The sequence below is a fragment of the Kwoniella dejecticola genome, chromosome 4, assembly GCF_000512565.2.
Source record: "Kwoniella dejecticola CBS 10117 chromosome 4, complete sequence".
In the NCBI taxonomy this organism is placed as follows: Eukaryota; Fungi; Basidiomycota; class Tremellomycetes; order Tremellales; family Cryptococcaceae; genus Kwoniella; species Kwoniella dejecticola.
In genome coordinates, this window is record NC_089304.1 from 523721 (window position 1) to 547394 (window position 23674).

At 48.4% G+C, this 23674-nt stretch overlaps 11 protein-coding genes across 11 annotated transcripts; 6 read left to right on the forward strand and 5 right to left on the reverse strand.

Annotated features, from left to right (window-relative positions):
- Nucleotides 1-82: 82 nt before the first annotated feature.
- Nucleotides 83-526, forward strand: I303_103469 (uncharacterized protein; the record flags this gene model as incomplete). The annotated part of the gene is made up of 1 exon (XM_065968760.1): nucleotides 83-526. The coding sequence occupies one exon, from the start codon at nucleotides 83-85 to the stop codon at nucleotides 524-526; it is 444 nt and encodes a 147-aa protein (XP_065824832.1).
- A 1918-nt stretch (nucleotides 527-2444) lies between these two features.
- Nucleotides 2445-3263, forward strand: I303_103470 (uncharacterized protein; the record flags this gene model as incomplete). Its single annotated transcript, XM_018406814.1, has 1 exon — nucleotides 2445-3263. The coding sequence occupies one exon, from the start codon at nucleotides 2445-2447 to the stop codon at nucleotides 3261-3263; it is 819 nt and encodes a 272-aa protein (XP_018263622.1).
- Nucleotides 3264-3526: 263 nt separating this feature from the next.
- On the reverse strand, nucleotides 3527-4525 carry I303_103471 (uncharacterized protein; the record flags this gene model as incomplete). The annotated part of the gene is made up of 5 exons (XM_018406815.1): nucleotides 3527-3650; nucleotides 3716-3811; nucleotides 3914-3947; nucleotides 4048-4229; nucleotides 4320-4525. 5 exons carry the CDS (start codon nucleotides 4523-4525, stop codon nucleotides 3527-3529), a joined length of 642 nt encoding a protein of 213 aa, XP_018263623.1.
- A 550-nt stretch (nucleotides 4526-5075) lies between these two features.
- Nucleotides 5076-7511, reverse strand: I303_103472 (uncharacterized protein; the record flags this gene model as incomplete). The annotated part of the gene is made up of 13 exons (XM_018406816.1): nucleotides 5076-5478; nucleotides 5541-5557; nucleotides 5614-5742; nucleotides 5798-5858; nucleotides 5922-6001; nucleotides 6055-6126; nucleotides 6203-6402; nucleotides 6481-6595; nucleotides 6684-6728; nucleotides 6811-6857; nucleotides 6927-6979; nucleotides 7063-7127; nucleotides 7272-7511. The coding sequence occupies 13 exons, from the start codon at nucleotides 7509-7511 to the stop codon at nucleotides 5076-5078; spliced, it is 1527 nt and encodes a 508-aa protein (XP_018263624.1).
- Nucleotides 7512-8076: 565 nt separating this feature from the next.
- Nucleotides 8077-10179, reverse strand: I303_103473 (5-aminolevulinic acid synthase; the record flags this gene model as incomplete). The annotated part of the gene is made up of 4 exons (XM_018406817.1): nucleotides 8077-9364; nucleotides 9427-9573; nucleotides 9667-9827; nucleotides 9952-10179. The coding sequence occupies 4 exons, from the start codon at nucleotides 10177-10179 to the stop codon at nucleotides 8077-8079; spliced, it is 1824 nt and encodes a 607-aa protein (XP_018263625.1).
- A 644-nt stretch (nucleotides 10180-10823) lies between these two features.
- On the forward strand, nucleotides 10824-13882 carry I303_103474 (uncharacterized protein; the record flags this gene model as incomplete). Its single annotated transcript, XM_065968761.1, has 7 exons — nucleotides 10824-11331; nucleotides 11431-11815; nucleotides 11906-12334; nucleotides 12492-12790; nucleotides 12865-13385; nucleotides 13480-13697; nucleotides 13762-13882. The coding sequence occupies 7 exons, from the start codon at nucleotides 10824-10826 to the stop codon at nucleotides 13880-13882; spliced, it is 2481 nt and encodes an 826-aa protein (XP_065824833.1).
- A 561-nt stretch (nucleotides 13883-14443) lies between these two features.
- Nucleotides 14444-15938, forward strand: I303_103475 (uncharacterized protein; the record flags this gene model as incomplete). Its single annotated transcript, XM_018406819.1, has 3 exons — nucleotides 14444-14655; nucleotides 14848-15184; nucleotides 15336-15938. The coding sequence occupies 3 exons, from the start codon at nucleotides 14444-14446 to the stop codon at nucleotides 15936-15938; spliced, it is 1152 nt and encodes a 383-aa protein (XP_018263627.1).
- A 711-nt stretch (nucleotides 15939-16649) lies between these two features.
- I303_103476 (uncharacterized protein) lies at nucleotides 16650-17796 on the reverse strand (the record flags this gene model as incomplete). The annotated part of the gene is made up of 6 exons (XM_065968762.1): nucleotides 16650-16671; nucleotides 16741-16859; nucleotides 16969-17163; nucleotides 17341-17508; nucleotides 17609-17662; nucleotides 17737-17796. The coding sequence occupies 6 exons, from the start codon at nucleotides 17794-17796 to the stop codon at nucleotides 16650-16652; spliced, it is 618 nt and encodes a 205-aa protein (XP_065824834.1).
- Nucleotides 17797-18243: 447 nt separating this feature from the next.
- Nucleotides 18244-19420, forward strand: I303_103477 (uncharacterized protein; the record flags this gene model as incomplete). The annotated part of the gene is made up of 5 exons (XM_018406821.1): nucleotides 18244-18273; nucleotides 18401-18667; nucleotides 18993-19097; nucleotides 19164-19253; nucleotides 19391-19420. The coding sequence occupies 5 exons, from the start codon at nucleotides 18244-18246 to the stop codon at nucleotides 19418-19420; spliced, it is 522 nt and encodes a 173-aa protein (XP_018263629.1).
- A 760-nt stretch (nucleotides 19421-20180) lies between these two features.
- I303_103478 (uncharacterized protein) lies at nucleotides 20181-21065 on the reverse strand (the record flags this gene model as incomplete). Its single annotated transcript, XM_065968763.1, has 2 exons — nucleotides 20181-20938; nucleotides 20993-21065. The coding sequence occupies 2 exons, from the start codon at nucleotides 21063-21065 to the stop codon at nucleotides 20181-20183; spliced, it is 831 nt and encodes a 276-aa protein (XP_065824835.1).
- A 461-nt stretch (nucleotides 21066-21526) lies between these two features.
- On the forward strand, nucleotides 21527-23326 carry I303_103479 (uncharacterized protein; the record flags this gene model as incomplete). Its single annotated transcript, XM_018406823.1, has 7 exons — nucleotides 21527-21651; nucleotides 21722-21805; nucleotides 21888-21967; nucleotides 22039-22484; nucleotides 22584-22709; nucleotides 22795-22973; nucleotides 23128-23326. The coding sequence occupies 7 exons, from the start codon at nucleotides 21527-21529 to the stop codon at nucleotides 23324-23326; spliced, it is 1239 nt and encodes a 412-aa protein (XP_018263631.1).
- Between the last annotated feature and the right edge of the window lie 348 nt (nucleotides 23327-23674).

Genomic DNA, 23674 nt, shown 5'->3' on the forward strand with positions numbered 1-23674 from the left:
ACCATTCCTGAGCCTGAGGAACCGGAACAGACCATGCTTGAGCCTGAGGAACCGGAACTCTACGCTTGGACCCAGCACTACAATGGTGCAGCATGAGCGCGAAGCCAGGATCACGTCAGAAGAGGCTGTGAACGGAATTGCACAACTCCAACAGTGGGACCAAATGCCGAGATTTGACCAAGATACTGGTTATGCCATCATCTCGAGACCTGATGCAAACGGGGACTACAGAGTGGGCCGTCTACCTTCTGCTGCAGTCCAGGCATTAGAAAGATCCTTCAGAGGGCCGCCTGCCTATTCCGCATGGACTTGCCGCAACATTAACGCCGCGGAGACGACGTATAACATCAGTCGACGACAGGCTGAAGAGGCCAGCGTGTTTCTTGCGATATGTGAGGGTCGTGCGCATTCGGCGGAAGATACGGGCTTTGTGACTATCTGCCTACCTGACGGTAGCGAGGATACCACGCATGGATTGTCTGCTCGAGAAGTTTATAGTCTGGAGGAATATTTCAATCGAAGATGATGCTGAGCGCAATGGCTAGTCCCCTCATGCAGACTCGCAGATCTGGCCGCAGCTTAGTGAAGCTCATGCATAAGTGCAGCGGGCAAATGAGGATCTACTCATATGAATAATGTGACTTTATGCATGGGAGGCCACAGGGATGATCTCGTCTTGCTCCAGGAAACATCCATCCAGCTCAAAGAAGGCAATGTCTCAGAAAGGTTTTGCCGTGCAGAGTCAGTGGCACTTCGTGATCCTCGCAGCGGAACAGTCGTGCGGGTAGGTTCTTCGATATGAGCAGCCAGAATATCTGCATAGCCAACAAAACAAAAGTGAGGAGAGCTCCCGAACGTGGGCAAATCCGCCTGGTCATTGCGTGCTGGACCCAATCGTCGCATCAGACGGCATGTGTTCCTCGATTCTCGGGTAAGATACGACTCATCCTTGTTTTGTGGGCTGCGAATCTATTTTGGCAGGCCAGGAGCAGGTCGATTCTATCTAATCATATTCCCGACATTGTGAGCATGCAGCGGTGACCAGCACTGGAAGAAGCACCCTTCCTCACAAATGGCTCCTCCCTTTGACAGGACGCGCAGCTGAGTTACGAATTGCGCCTTCGAATTTACGCATGAGAAGATGGAGTAGGGCAGTCGCGTGCGGACAGCTTGGGAAAGTTTGACTCGAAATTCGACTTGGTACATGGACTTCAATGGTATAAAAGCAGACTGAGCTGCACGTTTTAATCGTATAGTATGGGTTTGGCGATATCACGTCTAAGCCTTATCTGAAATAAACACTACAGTCTACGTCAAATCAAAATGGAGACTAAAGGGGTACAGCAGAACGCACACCTTTGAAATGGGATCCGGAACAACGACGACCCATAGAGAGGCCATCACTTACTGGCAAGCTGACGAAATCTTCAAGAGCACGAGAACGAAAATTGAAAGCACTGATAACGTCTCGCTGTGGGCTAGGCTCACAGGTCCCGGTAATTTCGAGTACAAGACCCGTGAGACTGTCAATAGTCAGTTTGACCTGCGAGTGCGTATGGATGAGTTCCGAAATAATAATAGCGGTCAATGGCTGTCATAGTTGTCAGACACGATCGACCTGACAATGACGGGATCGAGCGATGTTTGCAATCACAGGTGAACTTTGATTTACTGCCGTATGATATGTTAGGCTGGATCGCGATGTACAAAACCCGTTTGACGTGCCTATGTCAGAGCTCAAATGATGCTGTACAGCGCTGCCAACACACTTCAGGGACTTCGTTCCTCTGTATTAATGTATCACTAGATAGCACATCCGAAGTGGAATCAGCGGACTGCATGCCTGACCATTGCACTTGCCACACTCTCCGTATAATATTGCTTATGGACCATTGGGGACTTAAATCTCCCACCGGGTTGCATCATACCAAACTTTGAGTCTCTGACTGCAAAAACAGCTTAGAAGAGCAGCATCGAGCAACAACAATCCTGTTGAAGATCCATTCTGCGAAATATGCAGACTGTCATAACACAGCAAACAGTCATTCATGTCATCTGATTATGCGTCCTTGGCCGCTACGCCACATCTCAGATTTGGGAGACAGATCCTTTGTGGGAATTGCCTCCCTTATGTCCTGTCCCCTTGCATCAACTTCTTTATTTCTCAGCCTTTGATGTCGATGACATGTGATTTTACATCACGCTCAAAGGTGCTCAGAGCTGGACGCCGGGTTCTCCGGTGATTCTGGTCTCGGCCTTTGGCTGCTTCTGCTCTTTACTTCTCGCTTCTCGGTATATGCGGGGTTTGCATCGAGTCATCTCTGGATGGTACGCATACTGTATCTCTTGCAGTCTTTCCGCGTCATAAAGATCAGCGCGGGCCTCATATTGGGACTTACATTTGGTTCCTGACCTGTGCTCATCCTCCTGTCTATGCGCTAATCATGGACCACAACTTCCCGCATTATACCTCCCACCCAGACCCCTTCGCAGCAGACTACCCTCCTGTAGCCACTTACACGGCTACGCCTGGGGATCATGTGTCTTCGTCCGACCAGATGAGTGGAAATTATGGATATCCTCACCAGTACTATGGCGGCCCATCCTGCCCTTGGCAAGGAGACTTCGCTGGTTTCGTTGACAACGGCAACGTGTACTACAACACCGGGTTTGATACTCACCAGCCGACTCCGCCAAGCTCTATTGACGATTATGCAGAAAAGGACGGTAACCACGTTGCCTCTATGGACTCCGGGATAAACTATGCTGCGGCAAGCTCAACCACACTCCCGGCTTCAGCCCCAGCAACAGCGGAGCCTTTTGCTCACAGTGCTCCCTTCGCCGCGCAGACCCAGCCAAAGTTGCCTGAACAAACGCATCAAGAAACCCACGATCATTGGGACGTCCCGACCGTTCGACCCTGGGAAGGATTAACCGAACAAGAAAAAGCTAGGGGCGTAAACTCGTTCGTTGCTCTGTACCAGGTGGAGAATGGGCAGCTGGTGATGTCTAAGCATAGGCACGGGTACTTGTCCAAGGAAGATACTCAGACACTCAAAGATTGGGTCAACAACGAACGAACCTCCGCTTTTCTTGGAATAGCCACTAAACAACGTCAATGTACCTTGGACCGGACTGCCTCACAAGCCGGTCGATGGATCGCTCTCCAGGCTTCGCAGAAGAATATGAATGTCTCGTATTGGGATATCTCCCAGGAGCTTTCGGAATCAGCAGGCAAGTGGGTAGAGGAGCACAAACTGTAGTGTGGTGATGCAGCCTCGAGCTAGCTTGCGTAGATCATGATTGACCAGCTGATGCATACGAAAACCCGGTTTACCTTTCTCCTCATGGAGTTATTGTGATTTGCTGCTGTTTCACCGTAATGAAGGAGATATACTGCATATACTGCCGGCGAACCTGCTATAGCATGATACAGTATAGACTCGCTTGTCATATATCCCGTCGATAATGTGAGCGCTGCAGTGCAGAAGAAGCGAACAAGACATGTTGAGATGCTGAAGGTGAGTCATCCTAAATTACGGGCCGAGCGTAAAAGCGTTATCATGACCGCACAGAACAACGTGAGGACGTTCATCGACCGTACGGCCTTCGCAGCCGAAATTTCGATAGGATGGGGCGTCCCACTTGGGCTATATTGCCGCAGGGGTCAGCTCAAGACTTGCAGAAGGCGGAGAAACATATCACAGTCACTGACAAATGGAGTTGCACTCGCGGCGTACCGGTGGTAATCACCATCGAATCGTTATATTGGGCTAGACCCGTTCCAGAGCTAGGCGAAGACGATGACGAGCTAAGACCCAGATCATTTGTTCGCTCAACTGTTTTCGGGGCTACTCTTTTGCCCTATAGGAAGTGCACAGCTGGATGGCATTTGGAGTCGGCGTGGACTTACGATGTTTGATACATGATGAAATCGAGATCCAGCCCTGCCATTTGTGCGATTCTCAGATTAGCCACTATTGGCCCGTACGAAGTTTGCACGCCGTACTGGCGGAGGTAGCATCCGACTGGTCAGAGAAGACGTACATCCGTATCCATTCCTTGCATCGCTGCCATTATACCCCTTCTCATTCGTCAGGACCAGCTCATGTTTACCCTGCTGCAAATTCCTGAGCGAATACAGGACTTGCACAAATACGTCGTCCGTCTTGTTTCCGTTATTATACGTTTTCTCGGCGCCGTCAATGGAGACCGAATAGTAGCCATGACTGACCAGAGGAACCTTCATCAGCGTGCATGCAAGCTTATTCATCTGATGGCTTCAAATAAGGCGCTACTGTGTCGCTTGTATGACTTACTTTGGTCTGAATGCACCAAATAACCAGATCGCATTACCCTCAAAATCAAATTTCGCCACATCGCCAGTGGTGTAAGACGAATGGAAAGTACTGTTGCTATACTGCCCAACGAACGGATCACCGTCATGGTCGCCTCCATCCCAGTTACCCACGTAGGTGATTAGTGGGGACGGATCGTCGATGGTGATATTGCGATTGATGCTCATGCCAGGAATTGGGTGATATGGAAGCTGGTATCGTGTCTTTATAGCAGGGTCCCTGTCGCGGGTGTATGTCCAGCAAGGCAAGCAGGAGGGAGCAAGAATTACAGGTGAGTCAGATCTGTAATGACCGAGTTGCGAGTGACTAGTCTCAGTGAATGAGTGAATGGGTGGGATTGGGAAGATATTATACTGTATATGGTCAAATAGTGAATCGCGAACGATCGCTGAGATGTATGCATGATGTATGCTTGAGAGTGTTCGCCTAGAGGGTGAAAGGAAGAAATAAAGTTTTCACATGCCCAGAATAAGATTCCAGGTCGACAGATGTGTTCTCAACGTTGATCAAAGGCATCCTCAGAGCAGAGAGTGAGATGAGGACGCGAATGAGCCAGCATCATCCCTCAGCCATTCTCAGTAATTCAAAGGCATATCAGTAAACCTCACATCCGTCAACTCCTTTGAACATCAGTCAGCATTCAGATCAGAAAACGATCTGACAAGAGGAAAACAGTATACATGAGGAACAATCGATCTTGACCAAATACTGACGCATCTACAATCTAACTCCGCCGGACCTACCTGCATTCTCATCCTGGTGCATCCAATCAATCTCGTCCCCGCCTCTGACCTTTGTTCCCTCATCGCTTGACCCAGAACCAGATACGTCATGCTCCGTCAACTCGTATGCTTCCGGTCCATCCTCTTCCTCATCATGTATGGCATGACCATTTTCACCTTGACCCAATTTGGAGTACCCAGCTTCTTCCGCAATCGCAGCATCTTCTTTATTGGCAAGTGCATTCTTGCCCGAGTTCGAGTATAGGTGGACCAGGAAAGTAATTATCAGGTATAAGAGGAAAGAAAGGGAAAAGTCGAATAGGGCATAAGAGACGTGATCGATGCCTACGCCATCTGCGTATCGCAGTTCTTCGTCTGTAGCTGACATGAAGAGGGTTCTGCGGATGGGCAAATCAGCTAAAACCCTTCATTTTGAATGGCTTGGTCAGTTCAGGCTTACCCTCCTAATGTCAATAACTGAGACATGCAGGCTGTCAGCTGATTTCAGCACAGTCACGGAACGGCTGACTCACGTATGGCGGCAAGTGTTGGAATATCCGGACTGTGCCCGCCGGCGTGGGTTTATCGTTGAGCACAAAACATACTTCGATCAGGCGCAGTGTTCCAGCTGCGATGAGGGCATAGCCGAACAGTCCGTGTATCTGCGAATGAGAGTCAGCCATCTGTCCACCATCGATTGACCCGATCTTCAATTACCTTCGACGATATCATCAAAGCTTGTTCGTGTGCACTCATGCCCCATCCAGTCATGATTATGCTGCACTCACAGTCAGCTCATGTGCACAGACCCATCTCGTCGAGATTTGTTCAGAGGACTCACATGACAGCAGGTACGAAAGATCTCTTGCCATTCCTGCTCAAGAACATTCCTAGTAATCCACCAGCCCACCAAAGTACGCCCTATTGATTGATATATCAGCTTCGCCCAGAGTCTCGCATGACGAAAAGCTGACCATCATAGTGTGTTGCATATCCTTATGTGTCCAAGGTCCACCATGATGTTCAGTAAACGTATTGATTATTCCCTTGTTGGCGGGAAGAATAGCGCGGATCAGCTAATTCAGATCGACCACGAATCTACAACCGATGAAGAAAGCTCACCCAGACCATGATGACCGTACTATCCAGCATCTCCTGACTCCTGCCTGTCCTTTCCAACCACTTCTGACCGACTTGCAGCATGATCACCATGATTGCGGCGTACCCTATGAAGGCTGAGCCCATGATATAGTGCGCAGCACATTGGCCAAGGTGTCCTCCTCTACAGTATCCCAGGGCGGTAGCTACCCCGAAGAGCATTTCTGCGCGAGGACGCCGTCAGCATGATGCAAGAGGCGCGAAGGCTGAAGAGCAAGCGAGAGAGATTGTACGGAACTCACGTGTCCAGCCTAAGATGGGGAATACTTTGCCTATAAACGAATGGAATGGTACGACCCATGGTCTAACGTTCTTCTCCAGGATATGCAATTTCAAGAATGTACCAAGGGCGCCTTGCTAGAAGTGCCAACATACAATTCAGTTGTCATTCTTAGGACGCATTGATCGCTTGATTGGTTGGAGGGAAGGCTGTAATATGCCTTACCGCTATGATCACCCATTTTATTATCTTAGCCATCAGGCCATGGACCTATATAGCAACTCATCTGATATCAGCCTGAATCCTAGATGACTACAATTTCCTAAGGCATCGATAGCGGGGGTTTACTGACAGTCTCAGGATATTGCCTTCCTCCATGATGATGACCAAAATACATTCCTAAATATCATAGCTGCCTCAGCGTTCGTTTAACAAGATGATGGAAGCTGCCCAAAATATCACACTCACCGACAAAGACCAAAACTATATTTATCGATTGTAACGGTACATGGTATTTTGACCTGCGAACCGATTACATATCTTCTTTGAGCTATCTTGTCACCCGCCAGTCGCATGAGGACGATGAGCGAAAGGTATAGCTTACTTGGAAAGACCTAAGACCATGCCTATAGGGAAAGAAATACCCCATAAGAAAGTTTGCAGGGCCCCCTGCGCATTGTGAATGCATAGTCAGTCTACAGTCGTGATAGGACATAGAACGTAAAGCGTAGGTTGTGGAAATCAGAATGAGAACAAGAACGTTCGCTAGATAGCATTCGGTACAATTGGGCTATGAGCGGCAAGACCACTCACATGGAAATATATCTTGCCATCTATTGGTACCCCTGGATCTATCTCTGTGACATTATGATGTTCGTGCGCTCGAGCTATAAGAGCAGGTATGGATGTCGAATGAGCATGCAATGACACCGTAAGACAGCGCGGTTTGTACAAGAGGATGAGACACTGACCAGATCCAGCACATAATACGGCCAAAGGGATATACCATATCAGTCTTAATCTTGATCTAGGGCTTGATATTGGCGTTGACATCTCGCCTGAATCCGGTTGGGCAGATCAAGCACAAGTCAAGTCAAGCGGCAATTCGAAGACCGGGTCTTCGATGAGTGTTCTCAGTGGTGAAATTTGATCAAGCTTCCGGGACGACTCTTGAAGCCTTGTCTATATTCTAAAGGCTGAAGGAAGTGACCGACGCAGTGAGTATGCTTGGAAATTTGGCAAACAAAGGAGAAGCAGAATGATAATGATATAAGAATCTTGACTGCGTCTGGCTTGTTTCTTTGTTCGATGCTGCTTACGTCTGCCGTGACTTTGAAATCCAAAACACGCGAATACAACCGCGGACATAACCGACACCGCAAAAATGGTCATTGGCCGCTAGCCGCAGCTGTGACTGGTCGTGTATAAGTGATTTGAATAGATCAACTAGGTAAGACATGCATATGATCAGAGCACCATGAAGAACAACGGTACTAGGAAAGCGCAGATATGATAAAGTACCTAGGTTGAATAGATTGATGGAAAAAGCTAAAAAAGGCGACTAATATACCCCTGGCGAAGGCGCGATCACTGGTACAGGACTACATTTTAGCCTCGCCTAAAGGTAAGGGATAGAAGCTAAAGCCGGCCCAGCGTCCGCACCAAGTAGATGAGTCAATCTCTTCTGAGCGACTTCGACACCTTCATCGTGAACGACTCCCTTTGATCCATTCGTCAATCTCTCCGGGGCAGATCCATCTTTGAGACCTAATTGTTTATCGGACCACACGTTCTCCGGAGCAACAGCATTAGGCGCTCCTACACCTGCTCTTCCTCCGACGGCTTTCCAATCTGAGATTCTCTTCAGGTTGAGCTTGTTAAATACAGAATTGACAGATTCCACGAGGTGAGTAATCTGTTCAGTCGAGTGTCCTGGAGTAGGCGTGATTCTCAATCGTTCTTCTCCAACAGCCACAGTCGGATAATTGATCGATTGAACGTAGATATGATGTTTGGATAACAACATATCGGAAGCTTCTTTCGCCAAGGCCGCATCTCCTACGAGAACGGGAATGATGTGCGAAGGATTGGGAACGACTGGGATATCGAGACCTTGAAGCTGTCTCTTGACTTCTCGCGTATTGAGTTGCTGTAATCGCCTATCGCCTTTGTATTCCCTCTGATAAGCTATAGAAGCTTGAGCACCGGCAACGATTGCCGGAGGGAGAGAAGTGGTGAAGATGAATCCGGGAGCGTAAGATCGGACTACATCGACTAAATCGGACGATCCAGCGATGTATCCGCCGACAACTCCGTAAGCTTTTCCGAGAGTTCCAGTGATGATATCGATTCGGTCCATCACACTACCCTTGACCGGATCGGAGGAGAGTCGAGTGGCGTTGTGAGCATCGTAATCGAGGTGTTCAGCGACACCAGCACCATTCGGACCATACATGCCCACAGCGTGCACTTCATCTAGGAAAGTGATAGCGCCGTATTTGTCGGCCAAGTCGCAAATGGCTTCGATGGGAGCGACAGAACCGCACATGGAGTAGACGGACTCGAAAGCGATGAGTTTTGGGGTCTCCTTAGGGACAGCCTGAAGTTTGGCTTCTAGATCGGCAAGATCGTTGTGCTTGAAGATGACCTTCTTGGCGCCCGAATGTCGGATACCTTGAATCATAGAAGCGTGATTGGACGAATCGGAGAAAATGACACATCCAGGTAATTTGGCTCCGATCGTTGCTAGGCAAGCGTCATTGGCGACGTAGCACGATGAGAAGACCAATGCGGCTTGTTTACGATGAAGAGAAGCGACTTCGTCTTCGAGTGAGAGATGCAATGCACCATTTCCAGCGATGTTTCGGGTACCACCTGCACCTGCACCGTACCGTTCTAGCGTACGTCTGGGAGCGGAATCGTCAGCTAAAATCCCTTGCCTTCATAATAAGAGTATGGAGAAGCTCACTTCATTGTGCCGAGCACGACCGGATTTTTACTCATACCCAGATAATCGTTTGCACACCATACATCTACTTCATCTTTGACATTGGATGTATGCGCGACTGTGAACTTGGCAGCGAGTCGATTGATGTTATTGAAGTATCGGTATGACCTATTGCCACCGTGTGATCAGCGTCGATCTCTTTCAGGGTCGCTCGCATGGTCCACCGAAATGCAAAGAGCCAGAAAGTTTCAGGAGACTCACTTGTCCTTGTGTTTCTTCTGCAGCTCAGCATCGTAGAAACCTTGATAATCGAATCTACCAGCTGTCCTAGCGGTTTCCTTGACATTCTCAGCTGCTTCCCTGGCAGCTTGAGCGTGAGGGCATTTAGCAGCTTCAGCATTGTTGAACTGGACGTTCTTTTGCTATATCGACGACAAAGTCAGCACTGAGATCTGGAAAAGGGTGGTGTACATAATATATATATCCGTATGATCGGACATCGCAATCACAGATCCCTTTGTTTCCGTTTGTGGAAAACCAACTCACCTTGTGCATAGCTTCGACCTCTTTGTTCCCAGCTACAGAAGCGTACGATCTAGCTTGAGAGATGGAAGCGAGCTTGGGACCCATCATGGGGCAAGTCATAGCTTTAGCAGTCAAGGTTGATACGTTTGAATTGACGTTGGTCGATGCCATCGATCGGAGCGAGTTGGCAGTGGAGTGCCCCAAGAAGGGACATACTCCGGAATATCGAAGTAGAGAGGTTACTTGCATGGTGACGGGACTCTCTGTTTGGTTGACAGGCGAATGAGAGTATGTACGATGATCGTATAAGGAGAAGATGAAGGAGTAAGAGTGCGATGAAAAGCAGAATGCAAAGAGGGGTAAAAGGGTGAATCGGATCGAAGTGAATTATAAGCGAGTCAGTCGTTTGATGCATACACCGTACACCATACGCGCATAATTCGGAATAAGGTAAAATTGTATTTAGCCTTTTAAAAAACACCCAATCACCAATCGCGATTTACCCATCTGTCAAGTGGCACGAGCCGAGTCATTCCATCTCCTCATACTGTTGCATCGTTTCATACACATAGGAACCCGTTGTCAAGACGACTACTATGTGTCTGTGCACACAATATGCATGGGGATATCTGAAGATGCATGGGAATTCTTCAAAAGAGTAATCACCCGATTATGGCAGGTGGCAATCGCAGGAGGTCTTCATATTCACCCTGTGGCAATTGGTACCTTGCAGTCACGTGACTTGGATATTTCGAGATGACCTTCCGTGAAGTGTAAGTAGCCAGACCAGACAGGTATGTCCAAAAAGTTGGATCACTTCGACATAATTGAGCACAACTACGACAGACCGGCTTCACCAGTACACAATCAGCCTAAGAAGGGACGTCAGAAAGATGCGAGTCGACCCGAAATACATATCCGTAGGCTCCAACCGCTCGTCCTGCTGCTCAGCATGCACTTCTAAGGGATTAGTCGCTTTCGGAGCAGGCAAATTCATTGCTCTGTGGAATACCGAAAATCCGCAAAGGGGTGTATATAGGACATTACCAGGACACAAGGGTCAAGTCACCACTGTCAAACTCATAGATGACTCAAGGATAATCTCTAGTGATCGAGAAGGTGAAATTCGAATATGGATCAAAAGTACCCAAGACGAAGATGAGAATGAGGATGGAGATGGAGAATGGAGATGTCATACCAATTGGATCGCCCATCCGAACGCTTCTATCTCTGCAATTGGGGTGTCGCCTGATGGACAGACAATCTTCACCGGAGGATCGGACAGTACGATACGAATTTGGAGTTTGAGTGCTCAAGGCAAGCCGGAAAAGGTGCAAGCAATTGGATTGGGGTCTATGTTGCCTTTAGATCTGGAATTGGCTTATCTACCGGATTCAAAGGGTGCGTGTGTGTAGATTCAGCTTGTCTCCCTATAGAATCTTAAAAAAGCGACGAAGATTACTGAGCTGAGCTAATCTTGTCGTGGCGTTTGTGAACCAGCTCCTATCCTAGCTGTGGGATGTACGGACAAATTGATCCGGATATATACGATATCGCCAAATAACGAATACATACATACGCTCTCGTTAGAAGGACACGAAGACTGGGTCAGATGTCTGTCATTCACCTCGTACCCTTCTCCTTCGGATGCGAGTAGAGAAGACCTGGTACTGGCTAGTGGATCGCAAGATAATTATATCAGATTATGGAGAGTTTCATGTGCACCAGAGCAAGATCAAGGTCAGGAAGAACAGGTCAAATCCGCTGAGGCAGATACAAAGGAAGGTTTAGATTTGCTGGACGAATTCGAGAGAAGGCTGAACGGCGAAGGAAGTGGGCAGATTAGTACGAAAGCTCATGTGATGTCTGTGCAAGATGGCGGAAGGTGCGCTCAAGTCCTCCTACCGCTCACATCCATGTTACGCCCACATCATGCCATGTCGGTTGTACTGATACACTGACCCGCACGAAATAGGTCATTGAGGTACAATATCACCCTCGAAGCCCTGTTAGTAGGCCACGAATCGGGATTAACAAATGCTCACTGGTCGCCTCCCTCTAAAACTATCTCATCTTCGCCATTATTGTTATCGACGGCAGCCGACAATTCCCTGATTATCTGGGTACCCTCCTCTGTGTCAACTTCCTCAGACGGGATATGGGTACCAGAGCATCGATTCGGTGCTATCGGAGGAAGAGGTCTGAGCTTTTACGGTGCCCTATGGGGTAAAGGCGGGCAAAGTGTAATCGCCTCAGGATGGAATGGAGGGCTGGAAAGATGGGTCAAAGTGCAGAATGGAGACGAAGAGGAAGTTTGGGAGGTCAGAAGCGGAGTAAATGGACATTATGGGGATGTACAGAGTTTGACGTGGGATCCAAGGGGAGAATATCTCATCTCGGTCTCGTAAGTCTTCCTAGCTGCCAAGACTTGTCCTGTTCTACTTCAACACACCTTTTCTTCGCATTAAGCAACCCCAGCAATCGTACCTGGCTGCGTCTATCGTCAGTCATCATGTATGGAGTGCACGGCTAACCGTGAATGTGTTGTGTATCATCTGCAGCTCCGATCAGACATCCCGAATACACGCTGAGTCGTCGACGTCGGCAAATGCGAGATGGGCAGAAATTGCGAGACCGCAGATCCACGGATACGACATGACTGACATCGCGTTCATCTCGCCATTGCGCTTTGTCAGCTCGGCAGATGAGAAAGTAGCTAGAGTATTCGATGCTCCTGAAGGTTTTGTCGAGTCGCTACGTACGCTCGGAGTTAGCTCGAGCAGCCAGCAAGAGGAAGGCGCTAGACCCAAGGGAGCGACTGTTCCTCCGTTAGGATTATCCAACAGGGCGTTGCAGAAAGGTGAATAGTGTTTAGATTCCATTTGTCTCGTTTGTCGTGACTAACAATGATGATGTGCCGGCTCTGATCAACAGCCCCAGCGGAATCTGAGAAAGTGGAGAAACAAGGGCAAAACGAAGCTATAATATCTATATCCCATACTCTCACATCCTTGCCCACCGAAGAAGAATTAGCCACTTCGACACTGTGGCCAGAGATAGAAAAGATATATGGACACGGCTACGAGCTAGTCTGCGTCGCCTCATCGTCCGATGGTAAATTAGTGGCTACCTCTAGTAAATCCACGAACATTGAACATGCCGGTATAAGAATATATAGCACGGAGAATTGGGAATTGGTTGGACAGGTACTGAAAGGTCATTCGTTGACTGTTACGCGAATATGTTTCTCGCCGAACGATAGATACATTCTTTCGTGTTCGAGGGATAGATCTTGGAGGTTATTCAAGAGGAGCGAGGATGAGGGGGTAATGGGGTATGAGGTTTTGGTGGAGATGGAAAAAGCCCATTCGAGGATGATTTTGGATTGTTGTTGGGCGGAAACTTCCGAAGAAGAGGAAGGGGGCATGTTCGCTACTGCTTCGAGGGATAAGACTGTGAGCGACTCCTCAGTCTGGATTGCGGTGGGGAACGGGAGCTCTGATACAGGAAGTTCGGACATGCTGACGAATTGGGGGTTTTGTGAAATAGGTCAAAATTTGGATCCCGGCTCAAGAGGATAAGACCCAATGGAAAGCTAGCGAAACTATCAAATTCAACGATGCTACCACCTCGGTCAGTATGATATCTGCTGGGGACAACAAGTGGCTTTTGGCTGTTGGTACGGAGATTGGATCGATATCGATTTACTCGCTTGAAAAAGTGGAAGGGGAGATCAAGTCTAAGGAGTTGGTCGTCTTCGATGAAAGGTATGTGGTACCTCGTATCCCTTCTTAGTGGTATCACGCATGCTAATATATGTTCGATGGGCAGCATTTCCCATGTGGGACCCGTGAATCGACTGGCATGGAGGCGGAAGGGCGGGTCTAAAATGTTGCAGTTGGCAAGTTGTAGTGATGATAGAAGTGTGAGGGTATTTGAGGTTGAGATTTAGGTCATTCGTATATACAGATTATATATCTTGCATAGCATTATGACACTTATCATCGGCTCGTCAATGGGCATATCTGACACAGAGCATACCTATCTATATCTCTTGATGCAGTTTGACATTGGTATCAAGCGATGAATTAGGAGGCGAGCATGCCAGTGCCACATCGTTTCCACTCAGGGTTTGTATGGTTATGGTGGTGAATTATGGTATTGCGCTTAATCGGGCAATCGCTGTAACTCAGGTAAGGCGAATTCGGCCAAACACCCGGTTCCGGTATCAACGAGCGCATCCTATAGAATATGGAATAATCCCTGGATTCCTCATCTCCCGTTGCCGTGTGCGAATGAATCAGTTCAGTAGTAGTATATTAGTGTCATCTTGTCCAGAGGTCTTTGATTCCGATCAGTCTCTGTACATAGACTAGACTCAGCAAGATTGAGATTGGGATCAGGCTGGATTGCGCAACAACCAAGAGCAAGAGCAAGAAGCAGTAACCACAAAGCAAGAGAAGTCAAGGACATAAAGGCAGCAACGATAGCAACGATAGCAACGACAGCAACGATGTCAGGCTTAGCGAAATTGATCACTGCGATCGCCCCTCCGCCCGCTAAACCCCTTTCGAGGGACTACGATGGGTTCGAATTCAGATGGAAGATGTTCGCCTTCCGTCCGGCCGAGTTCAAGTTCGAAGCTTCCGTCCTGGGGATCGTCGGTATTTACTTGGCGATCTATTTGATTGGGAAGGTCGTTAATTCCTCCAGAGCGAGATCGTCGTGCGTATCTCACCTTTCTCTTCTCTCGCGCTCTGTCTGCTTTGTATGGGCATGGGCATGGGCAGCTATTCCTCCTCAAATCCTCATCACTCTAGTTCTCCTTTTTCGACCATTGTTCGTCTTTCCAGACGAAGCAATTCCCCCACTCTGAAAATGTGATCAAGGAAGCTGATATCTAACGAGATACCGCAGGATCAAGCCGTACGAATCCCTCCTCGCCCACCAATTCTCCTCGGTCCGAGCACTACTCGCTTCTTCCCCTTCGCTTTGGCTACTGTACGCTACCGGTCGACGAAACCTCTTATCCCTCCATGTGACTGTCTCGCTGTTACCTATCCACGATCTGGCTGGACTCGTCATCCATTTCGTCAAGTCGATCATCGAGCCCACTTACGATGGGAGTGAGAATATCAACTTCGACTTCACCCTCGGGCGGGGCGAGTACGGTCTCCAAGGTGAAGGCTTGGGTGTTTGGGGGATCGTCGATAAGTCCGCTCTGAGAGAAACTCGAGAGAAACGATGGGATTTGGTGAGTCACTTATACCGTTTTCTTCTTATCATTCTTCGCCATATCATATCGATTCCCGTTCCATTCGGGCAAACACCCAAACATGGGACTATGGTTCATCGACTTGAAATACGATACATGACTGTACGCTAACTCTTCGCAACGACAATAGACATTCGCCAAGCTCAACGACTCCGCTTCAGGGATCCCAATCACCCACGCCCTCTTCACAGAGCACGTCGAAATCACCGACCTCCTCTTGAAGACTCCCAACATCGGTATCTCCGACGTCCTCAATACCACAGAAGCCGCATCCGTCCTGAAATACCTCTTGATCTCTGACGTCCCGCAGAATCGACCTTCCAAAGGACCCTTATCCGCCCAATCTAAATCCCGTCATGTGATTTTGAGCGTGTACAAACCCTCTTCGCCCGCTCAAGAGGACGCCGTGAAAGCTTGGATCCAAGTGACTCTGAATATTGTGGATCTGGTGAATAAGCAGGGTCTGTTGAAACCTGATATCTCGAGGAAATTGATCAAGACCAGACAGACGGTGGACAGTGATCTTGGACAAGCGTATAAGAAGGAACAAGATGAAGATAAAGAGCCGGAAGAGACGCCTGAAGAGAGGAGAGCGGCGAAGAAGAAGGCGGAAAGAGAGAAGTTGTCGGATAAGGAAAGGAAGAAGTTGGAAGATCTAGAAAAGAAGAGGGAGATGAGGAAGATGCAGAAGAAACAGGCCTTAGGCGGGGCTGGAGCGGGAGGTGGAAGATAAGCGCGAGACCTTGAGTGAAAGTGGTAGGGAATTTTGGGACAGGGGATCGCGGGCATGGATGTAGATGTGGTGTATACTCAAAGTCAGGTAGTTAGAATGGACAAGGAAGGGAACAGGCAAAACACAAACAATCGAAGGTCATCGCGTCGTTCGTGCGGATGTGAAAGGGCGAGAATGCAGGAGACTGCTGGTTAGAGAAGGAACTGTCATTGAATGTGCAACCTCGGCCATGCTGCGACATCTTTCTCGAAGCCGAATACGGCAACGGGAGGAGAAAATCAAATCATATAGTCCAAATTGCATGCATTCATGCTTCTTCTTCTTCTTCTTCTTCTTCTTCTTCTTCTTCTTCTTCTTCTTCTTCTTCTGCTTTTCTACTTGTTGCGAAAAGAGAAGGGAAGACCGAGGACTAAGAGCATTCTCGATGCTGACATTTCATTTATGCATATGAATACAGGTCACAGCTACAGCTGCGGTGGGGTATGGTGTAGATAAAATCGGATGAGGTGGTATGTACGTGTACGTGTACTTGTATGTGTACAGTTTATGCGCAGCTTGCAATCATTATGGCTTTTGACTTTTGGCTTTTGAGAGAGTAGAGGTGGTGAATGTGGTGGTAATTCGATGTTGGTAAATCTGCCATATGGGTAATTGGTCGAAGCCATATTCCACACTGAATGCGTTCGGCCTGATGAGGACGGATTTGTCAATCTACCACCCTCGACCTCGGCCTCTATATTGACCAAGCGATCACATCCGTGAGTCAGCAGGAGATTCCTTCGCCACAGATATATTGACTCACCTTCCTCTACCTCCTCTAAATCCACCTCTATATCCCCCGCCTCTATATCCACCCCGTCCCCTCCCTCGTCCTCGATTCGTCATATTCATACCTGGCAAATTCGTTCGTTTCTCCTTGACCTGTGACGACGGCACACCAGTCAGTCCAAGTTTACAGCAGGACCGAGGCCTGTGTAAGACTACAGAGGTATTCCCAGGCCAACCCTGGCTGGCAGTCGGATAAACTCACAGTTATCAGCCTCCCCCTGAACATACTCTCATTGAGCACAACGGCGTTCTGCACTATCGACGGTTCGGCAAATTCGACGTAGGCATAGCCCTTCGGATGTCCCGTGAACTTGTCGCACAGTATTGTGACTCTATTAATCGTTCCGCACGCTTGGAAATGCGCTTGGATCTCTTCGGGGGTAGCTCCGTAATCCACCTAATCACGAATGCAGTCAGCTCCAGCTAGTCTGACTGAGCGGGTCCAATCCAAGTATTATGCCCAGAGCTCTGGGTGCAGAGCTCAGAAAGTAGACAGTGGAGAGCAGACCAATACTAAGAGGGAAAACGTTTTGTCGTTCTGAAGAGACAATCGCTTCTGGAAAATCGCACTCACATTACCTATGTATACAGACCTCGAGTCGACAGCTGCCGGCGCATCTTCATCCTCCATGCTAGCTTCATTACCCTCATGAGTTTCTGACGCTTCACCAGCACCTGTCCCTGTAGCAGTGCCATTTGCCCCACTTGGATTGGGCGTCGACGATCCTCGATTCGATACCAACTATTCAATTCTCATCCCTCATCAGCTGACCGTCCGTTTGTCATTCTCTGTTCAAGGTACAGCTGCATTCAAATTGAAGATCGGGAATATAAAGGCTTACAGCATTTTTTTCCTCTTCCATCTCTGCTAATCGAGCTTGCATCAATCGAAGTTCCTATTAAGTTGCACATCGCACATCGCACAGTCAGGTCGTGGACGTAAAGAGTGGAGGGAGGCTACAAGACTCACTTCGTCTACAGTGTCTCCGTCGTCCGCTATCCTAGGTGAATTTTCTCTTTGCTCGGCCATCTTTAACAGGATACCAGTAATGTCGCTGAATGTAAGACGGCGCTACAACTTATGGCGATATGGCGATATACAAGTCTAGATAGCGTAGAACATGTACGAGTGAATTGCGCTTGTGTTCTGGTATCGTATTTTAGGTTAAGAAACATCAACATTAGCTTGGGCTCATGTGCCACATTCGGAGATATACGGTAATACCTCATTCTCACCTCTCATACAACCCGGATCGGCCGTGATGTATGGTGCTTCTCTCTCTCCTTGGACCTCGAACCCTTAATACTTAACAGGTAGCTGGTACATTCAAGGTTGTCAATTCACCTCAATCTCGACCTATACTCACCACTCCTATCTCCTCCTCGTGAGTCTCCCTGCTCTCCCTTCTCACCGCGACTCAACTTGACCGAAGCGCTGTTCTGGCATTGTGGCTTTACCCCGTTAGAACCTCTCAAAATGGCTGCTAAATCAGCTGCTACCGCTGTCGTACGTGTTTCCATCCACCGTTCCTGCATCAACAATCACAGAGCCAGATCCATATGATCATCAGTATTTCATCTTGCCATGGGATGGGACCATTAATGAGACACTGACAAACCGGTGGAACATATAGGACTGGACAAAAATCTACACCGGTTTAGGACTGGACAAAACCACTTTAACATCCCTCCAATCGTTCAGAGCTAGACACTCTACGGCCGTCTCCAAGAACTCTGCCTTGAAAGCTACTGTCCCTCAAATTGATTTGTCGCACTACAAGAATGTGCTCAAGGATCAACAGGCCGTGTCGCTCGCTGAGAAAGTGTTGAAGGACTTCAAGGCGGTTGATTACGATGTAGCTAAGTGGAATGATGTAGTCGGTGCTTTCGAAGGTAAAGCCGTAAGTATTATTTTACACACCGAGACCCACCGACCGATACGCAAGAAGGATGGAGGATTCGGAATCACAGCGGCATTGTGAGCATAGGGGTGGAGTTAGGGTCACGTCTTGAGGGGTCGAGCCTTGAGGAAGCGCAGACGGTCGGATAATTAGGGGTTTTTTGAGAAGTGTAACTGCGGAAGGGATGACTTGAGCAGACGCTCTGTGCGAAGATGAATCGAAAACCAACAACTGGAAAGTGAAGGAACGGACCGGATAGAAGAACTTGTGCTGCGATCGCCTGTCAAGAATCGCTGATTGACACCACCCCTTACCCTTGTCATAGGTCATCGCTGCCAAAGAAACCCTCAGCAAGATCCAAACCGAATCATCTTCCCTCCAAACCACACTCTCCAACATCCAAGATGCTCGGCCATTCGAGGACTTGACTGTGAGCACCTCTGCATTTGAGGAAGCTTTCAGTGCTCTATAAGATGCTGATGAGACGATGATACAGGTCGACGAAGTTGCCAAAGCTAGACCCGAGATCTCCAAGGCCGTCGAGACTATGGTCAAGAAGGGTAAATGGTCCGTCCCAGGCTACCGAGTAAGTTTGCCAACTTGCCCCTCTCAGGGGCTCTGCTGGTGTTCCCATGTCTCAGCCACACCGTGGTCGAATCAATTGAGGATGCAATGACGAAAAGGGGAACGAGATGCTGATCATCATCTTGTGGCCTCTCACAGGAGAAATTCGGAGAGTTCTCTCTCATGTAAGCGAGCATCTAGATTATCGACATATAATCTTAGTGGAAGGGATAGAATGGAGTTGCGATTGCGGATTGATCAAAATAGTCAAAAAGCCAAATCAAAATGCATCTATCATGAACAGAAGGAAATGGCGTGACTACGTATCGGCAACGGGTTGCATCCATTGGGACCCAATTTCATTTGGTACTCAGATGGCGAATCTCCAGCAGGTCAATGACCGGTTGTCATTGACATCTGGGAGTGGGGCGAGTGAGATGACGTGTGCGACATTGCTCCATTTATGACAGATCCTTTGATCTCTCTGTTCCCAGTTGCACGCTTCGAGTAAAAGTGATACGGCGCGCTGATCATTGTGCTATCCGAATGTGCAAGATGACCGACCTCGATCCGGATTGGTACGGACGATCGGCGGATACGAGCGAGCAGCGTGTGCCGCAATCAATCAATGACCTGGAAATCACCTTGACCATCATCAGTCACAACGTAATATTCATGCTAATGCTGATACCGATGCTGATGCAATGCATGATCTAAGGAAATATATTCAATTGTTGTACCCGGTGTCCTCATCCTGCAGTAGCACATATATGATACCTCCTTTCCTACTCGCTCATTCCAATCATACTGTTCAATGTCCATCTCCATCTCCATCTCTGCTGACTCTGAGTCGCCTTGATTTCAACATGTCCCATCATGCATCCACCCATCAATCCGCCCAGCCGTCTATCAATTCTTTCGACTAATCCTGCGCAGAACACCATCCAATCTATGCACTCTTCTCCCCTTCTCCTTCATTCTGTACCTTCAACCCCTCCTCTAGCCCTTGGAGGGCCCTCACCAACTGGCCCCCCGCCGCCTGACTGAGCACACCTACCAACTGTCTACTGGGCGACTCCAATGATCCCACAAGTTGCGCCCTCAGCACATCTAATTCCGGCGTATTCTTCGTAAATTCATTCAACTGTCCTTCAGAATTCAGGAGTTGTTTACCCTCAAGTAGAGCCGAGACCAATTTTAGGCTTGGTTGTTTCTCGTCAGGGGTGTTCTCGCGCTTTATACTTTTCAAAGTCCTGTTGATGCTGGTCATTATTCTTGCGATGTACGTCGGAGACAGATCTCCACAGGTCAATAAGGCCCGTTGTCCGTTCAAAGAGGGTTCCAGGGGAGACTGGGATCTCGATAAGAGGGAGGATAACACTCCTGTACGGACGACGTTGAGATTTGCTTTTTCTATCGGTCCTTTCTCGCTCGAATTTGTATTCGATTCCAAGTCTGAGTTCGAAGCAGCGAGTGGGTTGAAAGGTTTCGGAGGCAGGGGTATACCTGAGATTGCACGCCGGATCTTGGACCATTCGGAGGAAGTTAAATTGGAATGATCGAATACAAGTATGAGATTTGAGCGGTCGACCAGATGTGTGTAGTAGTTCCATAAGAATGTTTTCCGGGCGGTGTATATTCGGTTGGCATTGTTCAGTCCCGAGGAAGAGGTGGTGCTTGATAAGGGGACAGAGGATGAAGAAGCGGCTGAGGTCGCGGAGGAGGGAATGGGGATGGAGGTTGAAGGGACGGTAGTCGCACTTGAACTTGTGCTGGCGAATCGGGACGACGTGAGGGTCCGTAAAGATACGGATGATGATGGTCGAGGAGGCATCGTAAATAGCTTGTCGAGATTGAACGTAGTATAATTTCCTCAGGTCTGAGTGTCAATTGGTTGCTTTTCGATGTCTAGTCCTCCGCGATAAGGATTCGATGCTTGGAACTCGTCTTAACTTTTATGCTGAAGCTGCTAAAACGAATATCTCTCGAAATCTCGTCTGGGTCGGATAGAAAGAGTTACACGTGGATATTTCCACATGAGCTTTAAAGTGTCCTTATCAATCAGTACTGGCACGCACGCGCGTCTGCATCTGCTGAAATGAAATGAAATGAAATGACGATACTCAGAGAACAGCGAATAACCAAAGAAGTCAACTCAACTTGCTCTGTGAACAGACTCAAACCTAGGTAAAACAGCATCACACAGAGAACTAGACGACTCAGCTTACCGAATACTTCCTGGCTTGCGAACGCACTTATTTCAACTCAACCTGAAAGTTCGCAGTATCAGCCAAGATGGACATTGACACACCCGCTTCATCCTCCACTTCCCCCCTCCCATTCCTCGGACATCAATTATCGTCCGCACCAGAAGAGCTCAAGCCGTTATGGACCAAGATAAAATCGACGTATGAGAAGAAGTAGGTCCTATCAGCTGGCAAAGACCGGACTACATGCTCGAAAAGTCTAGCTGATACTGGTGTCCCGCAGGTTATGGCATAACTTGACTGTCGTGTTGACCGAGTTCGTCTTCACCCCTGGTACTGGACCATATCAGATTGAGCTATTCGAAAAGTGAGCACAATCGAATCTGGCCTGCTATTTAGATGCACATGATCTTCACCAGCAGGTATTGATAGCTCGTCCTTGTTTGCAGGTTTATCACGACCATCGAAAGCAAGATCAATGCGTTGAAATTGGTAGAGATCGCTCGTAGGGTAGGCCGAGAATATTCGGGTGAGCTCGAGGTCCCCTTCTTCTCTTTGAAGAATGCTATCATAGCTAACAATCGCTCGACTTGACTTCAGAACCCGAACTCACACTCAAATTCCTCCAATCATTACATTCTCGATTAACTTCCCCCTATCCCGTGGAAGCTACAGACGACCATCCCGGAACTCCCGCACCCCCTCCACCAGCTGCGTCCGCCTACGCCTTATCTCTCTCCTCAATAGCTTATGCGCAGTTGTTATTGGGTAATCTGGAAGCGTGTAAAGAGAGTTTGGACGAGTGCGAGAAGATCCTCAGCGAACAAGATACGATCGAACCCTCAGTCAATGCTGGTTATTACGGCGTCGCAGGCGACTATTTCAAAGTCAAGGCTGATTATGCTCCATACTACAAGAACGCCTTGCTATACCTGGCTTGTGTAGATACGGAAAAGGAGTTGTCAGAGGAGGATCGACGAAGTAGAGCGCACGATCTGTGTATTGCTGCGCTCTTAGGAGAGACCATATACAATTTCGGTGAATTGGTGAGTGGCAATCCCTTATATACATTACAACACCATACAGATGGGCGGATTTGCAGAAACGAAGTGCTGATTGATGATTCATTATTGTGATCAACTCAGCTCCAACATCCGATCCTTCAAACGCTCGTAGGCACAGAATGGGAATGGATTAAAGACTTGATAAGCTCGTTCAACAGCGGCGAAATCGGCAAATTCGAATCGCTGGCGAACCACTTATCGAACGAGGTGAGCACAACCCCACTGTTCCTTCGTGTATAGCTTGATTTTTTGGGTACGCGCTGATTACGGGATGATCATGGGCCATTTTCAGCCAATCCTCGAATCGTCCATCTCGTTCCTAAGACAGAAAATATGCTTGATGGCTTTGATCCAAACCATCTTTGCCAGACCACGAGACGGTGCTTCACGATTGATGACGTTCCAAACTATCGGCGAAGCTACTAGATTACCCGTCAATGAGGTCGAGCATCTGCTTATGAAGGCTTTGAGGTGGGTGGTTTTCCATTCTCAGCGCCAAACCCTTCTCGTCTCGTCTGATCGATAAGAATCATCGTTTGATCTCTTGTTATTGCTGTTCTGTTCAAGGAAAGCCCGGACATCCAGCTAGAAGGGCGCGCTAATTCTCATTTGTTTGTGTTAACAGTCTGTCGCTCATCAAGGGATCGCTGGATCAGGTGGACGGTACAGCCGACATCTCATGGGTCCAACCGCGTGTCTTGGAGGGAAGCCAATTGACGACCCTGACTGAACAGCTTGACGCATGGTGCGACTCGGTAGGAAAGACGCAGGAGGCAGTAGAATACCAACGAAGAGCGGCTCAAGAGGCCGTGTTGGTTCAGTAGAGTAAGAGTAATCATAGATGTAGATAGGCAAGAGGAGAAGCTCAATTGTAGTCTCACTTCGACAACGTTTGTAAATATCATGCGCAGCATTGACAGCACCGACAGCATGAATCGTTTGACCTCAATTATTAGGATCTGATGCTGCGTGCCGACCGTGACCATGACGGTTCGCCCTGTCATGTGCCGATGACGGCGGTTTCCAGCTGCATTGCAGAATGCATGGTTGAAATAAGACAAAGCATCGAGCAGAACCTCGGATCAGTCTGCCAGACGAAACAGATACAAGACCGAAACTAATTTGAGAGGCGTTCCAGTAGGAGCTGGCAAAACACGAGGAATATACGAAGC